Source organism: Limulus polyphemus, unplaced genomic scaffold (assembly GCF_000517525.1).
Source record: "Limulus polyphemus unplaced genomic scaffold, Limulus_polyphemus-2.1.2 Scaffold7923, whole genome shotgun sequence".
NCBI lineage: Eukaryota > Metazoa > Arthropoda > Merostomata > Xiphosura > Limulidae > Limulus > Limulus polyphemus.
In genome coordinates, this window is record NW_013673533.1 from 32,784 (window position 1) to 34,789 (window position 2,006).

The 2,006-nt window shown below is 33.9% G+C and overlaps 1 protein-coding gene across 1 annotated transcript in view; it reads right to left on the reverse strand.

The window, feature by feature from the left end:
- The window catches only part of LOC106474972 (kelch-like protein 10), a 16,962-nt gene extending 15,756 nt beyond the window's left edge, over nucleotides 1-1,206 (reverse strand). Inside the window, exon 1 of the mRNA XM_013935670.2 lies at nucleotides 767-1,206. Within this exon, the coding sequence (XP_013791124.1) occupies nucleotides 767-1,206 (440 nt within the window). The remainder of the gene's footprint in view (nucleotides 1-766) is intronic.
- Between the last annotated feature and the right edge of the window lie 800 nt (nucleotides 1,207-2,006).

A 2,006-nucleotide genomic window follows, 5' to 3' on the forward strand; every position in this document is an offset into this window, starting at 1 on the left:
TTATTTTCGTGGTTACACAGCTAAAGTCTTGTAAAGGATTTGTTATTTTCGTGGTTACACAGCTAAAGTCTTGTAAAGGATTTGTTATTTAAGTGGTTACACAGCTAAAGTTTTGTAAGGTATTTGTTATTTTAGTGGTTACACAGCTAAAGTCTTGTAAAGGATTTGTTATTTAAGTAGTTACAATACATCTCGGTATAGTAACAACAATATATCTACAGTTTTCTTGTATTTAGTCCGTGTCCCTCCGGTGGAAAGTCCTACTATTTATTAAATAACAAATGTAACTCCTAGTACAATAGATTTACATTTTATTGAAAATACATCACTATACTCATCAACAACAAACACACGAATTGGTTTAATTATGTTTTTGTTATTTTAGAGCACATTGATACTTTGGTATACAATCGTACAACTAAGAACCTTTCGCAATGTGACAAAAAAGTTATGTTTAAGAACTACCTGAGATTGTATTATAATACGTTGTTCATAACCCGTAGAAATAAGAAAATAAAATGATAATTTTCTTTTAAAGCCTAAAAACATTCCTAAATGGTTTGGGTTTGTTTTGAATTTCGCGCAAAGCTACACGAGGATTATCTGCGCTAGCCGTCCCAAATTTTGCAGTGTAAGACTAGATGGAAGGCAGCTAGTCATCACCACCCACCGCTACTATTTTATCAACAAATAGTGGGATTGACCGTAACATTATAACGCCCACACGGGGCGACATTCCTAAAGAACACGAAAAGCTCCTGTTTACCTGTGTGCCTTCTGTTCCAACTCGGGAATGTAGAAACTTCTAGCTACCTGTCGGATTCCAATGCAGTTTTCTGGTCTCAAGTTTAAAATCAGAAAGTCAGAGCAGTATTTCACAATGCCCATGACATTGAACTGGTCAGCTGAAGGTAAGAGTTCTTCTACGTTTTCCCAGGAGACATCGGTCGTTCTTGTATATGCATATTCTATGATAAGGCTCAACATCTCAGAAGATATGCCAGGAATCAGAATGTTACGTCTTTCCTGAACATGTAAAGTGGTTGTGAATAGAGTCCTAAAATAGGGGCTACAAGCCGACATTATGGCCCTATGAACCCTAAATTCCCCTCCATCTGATGTTCTGAGAATAGCATCGCAAAGTTCCCCCTCACGACGCATTTCGTACAAAGCTTGCAAAGCTTGCAAACTGTAAGTACGCTCCATCAGATAAAGAGATTAAAAAATTTATCTTCGTTCTTTTTTCTATCGTTAGGTTTTTGTATTGGCGTGTATAAAAAAAAAACACTCGAAGGCTCGGAAGAGCCCAGCCCCTTCTATTTTCCCGATCTGTCCATTGTATTTGATTTTTGTATTTCTATTTTGTGGTAAGTTCCTATGGTAACTGAAGTCAACAAACAATGGCTACACTTAATATATGCATTGTATTATTGGATATGTTCAAGAAGCAATAATGACTCATCAACAATACACGTAGTAGGGTTACATTTATTTTTATCATAGTTCACCTGAGATTTTTAATTGATAAAATAAAAAAGGACAGTTAGTAACGAAAACATATGATGAAATATCGTGCTATTCGCAACAATATATATATATATATATAGTATTAATTATATTGTTTTGTATGCCAGATACACACGCAACGTTTGATAAGTTATGCCATTTATAAATATATATATATAGAAATAAAAAGGTTTACTCTTGACTAAGGTACAAAATGTGTTTTTTTTTGTAGGATATTTCTAGAATTTAGTGTTTATAAGAACTGTTACATTGTTCTTCCAACAACAATCTACGTAAATATATAACGTGTGGTTAAAGTAAATGTCAAAGCTTTGGAATTGGTTGATATTTATTAGCAACATATACTTAAAATATAGCATAAAGCAGAAACATTGGGTCTAACATGAGTTAGGTATTGTAATTTTCCTTTGAAGATTAAACGTATATATGGCAGGGTTTATTTTTAACGTGCAGTAGACCCATACATGTGCAGTACTAAA